Here is a 2,554-nt window from a genome sequence, read left to right on the forward strand (position 1 = left end):
TAACACGTATTGTGCAACAAATTTTACAGATGAATGAATTCCCCTTCTCTTTTTCGTCACCTCACCTACCAGTGATGGGGAATCTTTTTTCTTTTAAAGCATAGGCTACATACAGCGTGGGCCAACAGACTGCTCTACCTGAGAAATCCCTTTAATTGCAATATACACAAACAAAATGTATGCACTTGAGAATCCGCTGGTGATACAGCGAATCGTTATCAAACACTTATTCTCAGCATTGTGTGTTTGTTGCGACCGAATGTGTAGCTAACGCGTTGGCGGCGCCTCCAGCTAACGGTGTTGCGCTGTTGTTGAACAGCTCTTGATGAACTATTATAATAATAATAATAATAATAATAATAATTCATTTTTCGTATGTTCACAAGTTTCGGTACATTTCTCCCTCACACAAAAGTATTGGGAGGATTGGCATTTATGGGCCAGGCCAGTTTCTTTTCCTTCGCCTCCCGGTCAAAGGTATCGTAAACGGAGTCCTTCGCGAGGGTCTTCGCCTGCACCGGGATGTCCACCACCCCGACGTAGTTCTTTTTGGCCATCCGCGAGCTCGCCGTGATGGTGTAGGCGTTACTGCGGTAGCATTTCATAGAGGACATGCAGAAGGTCTCCCTCATGCCACGCCGGAAGTTCGCATTGTAGACCGAGTACAACGTGGGTTTGGACGCTGTGGAGCTGAAAGAGATCCAGGCGATGGCTGTGAAGAACAGCGCCCCCTGCCTGTCGGGCCCGGCGGACTCCCTGGGGTGCCACAGCTGGGCCACGTAGAACGGCGTCCAGGTCAGCAGGAACATGGAGTTGAGCATCAGGAACATCTTGATGGTCTTTACCTTAGTCCTCGGGACGATGTTCATCGTCCTGCGCACCGTGCGTCCGTCGGCACTGACCCTCCAGATGTAGCGAACCACCCGCTGGTAGAAGGACACGATCAGCAGTGCCGGCACCAGGAAGCCGAAGAGCAGGTGAGCCGCGCCGTAGGCGATGCCGTCCCAGCTGTCCGGGAGGAAGAAGTCACAGTGGCCGCTGCCGTCCGTCAACGTGGAGCCGTAGAAGAAGAGGCACGGGGAGACGAAGGCTGCGTCGAATAACCAGGAGGCCAGGATCATCTTCTTGGCCTTCTCCCTGGAGACCTTGAAGCTGAGCGGGTAGACGATGGTGTAGAAGCGGTCCACGCAGATGGAGAGAAGGACGTAGACCTGCACGCCGGGGCACAGGTGCTGGAGGTAGCGCACGGCCTTGCAGGCGGCGGCGCTCAGGGGCCACCGGCCCGAGGTGACCTGGAGGAGGACGAACGGGGCGCAGGCCAGACTCAGCAGGAGGTCGGCGCAGGCCATGGACACCACGAAGTAGTTGGTGGTGGACTGAGTCCTCCGGCTGCGGTGGATCACCAGGCAGACGAGGGCGTTGCCCAGGATGGAGACCAGCCAGAGAACCCCGAACACCAAGCCCAGGACGACCACCTCGGCCGGGGTGAGATCGTAGGAGACCCAGGTGCCGTTCTGCTGCTGCTGCTGGCCGCCGGACGAGCCGTCTGGGTCGCAGAGGAGAGGTGGGGGCGAGCCGGCCAGGGCAGTCGTGTTCTCCCTCTCCGAGGAGTTGAAGGACATTGGATACATGAAGGATGGTGAATGGAGGGAGGGGTTGATGCTGATCGCGTCCGTCGGCTGAGCGTACACCATGGCTGTGAGGCCACAGAGAGGCACTATGGAGACAAGAAACATGTAATATGTTTATTTTTATAAAAGATTCTGTATCATGTCCTCAAATCAAAACATGAGGCCAAGTGAACATCATGTAACCGAAGCCTAAAAGATACATCTTTGTGTAGAAAATATGTACTGTATGTAAATAAAAATGTAGCTTATTATGAATGAATGAATGAATGAATGAATGAATGAATGAATGAATGAATGATCATTGCATTTATAGAGCACTTTTCTCACACTCAAAGCACTTTACAATGTAGAGTGGCTATTGCCTCCTTCACCACCACTGTGTAGCACCCAACCTTGGGCTACACAGGCTCAATGGCCACCAGGCACACATCACACTACACAATGCCTACTATAGGGAGGTGTAGTCTGACGTCACTTTAGTTTCCCACGCGGCCCACCCATATAGGGATTTATCATTGGGAAAATGTATTATCGGTTATTGTAATAATTCTGCCTCATGAACATTGGCAAGCTTTCCATTTTTGCACAAAATGAGTTCCCTTCTATCACTAACATTATTGTTTAAGCATTTTAGTTTGAAATAAAATGATACGTAATTATTTTACGATTAATTGCGAAATGTTCAGCTATAGATTGTGGATGAATACACACAGAAAGGTACACCATGCCAATGTTCATGCTTTATTTGTTTTAAACGAGACAATTTAGAAATGTGTCCATTGGAAATGCATTGCAATTTCAAGCGAGGTGGACCGGCCGGAAACAACAATGACGTAACCACTACACCTCCCTATACACTGGCACCAGGCACACATCACACTACACAATGACTACTATACACTGGCACCAGGCACACATCACAC

At 50.5% G+C, this 2,554-nt stretch overlaps 1 protein-coding gene across 1 annotated transcript; it reads right to left on the reverse strand.

Moving 5' to 3' along the window:
* Positions 1–404: 404 nt before the first annotated feature.
* On the reverse strand, positions 405–1,694 carry gpr19 (G protein-coupled receptor 19; the record flags this gene model as incomplete). The annotated part of the gene is made up of 1 exon (XM_084330676.1): positions 405–1,694. The coding sequence occupies one exon, from the start codon at positions 1,692–1,694 to the stop codon at positions 405–407; it is 1,290 nt and encodes a 429-aa protein (XP_084186802.1).
* Positions 1,695–2,554: the final 860 nt, after the last annotated feature.

This window comes from Notolepis coatsorum (assembly GCF_963971535.1).
Source record: "Notolepis coatsorum genome assembly, chromosome: 15".
Lineage (NCBI taxonomy): Eukaryota > Metazoa > Chordata > Actinopteri > Aulopiformes > Paralepididae > Notolepis > Notolepis coatsorum.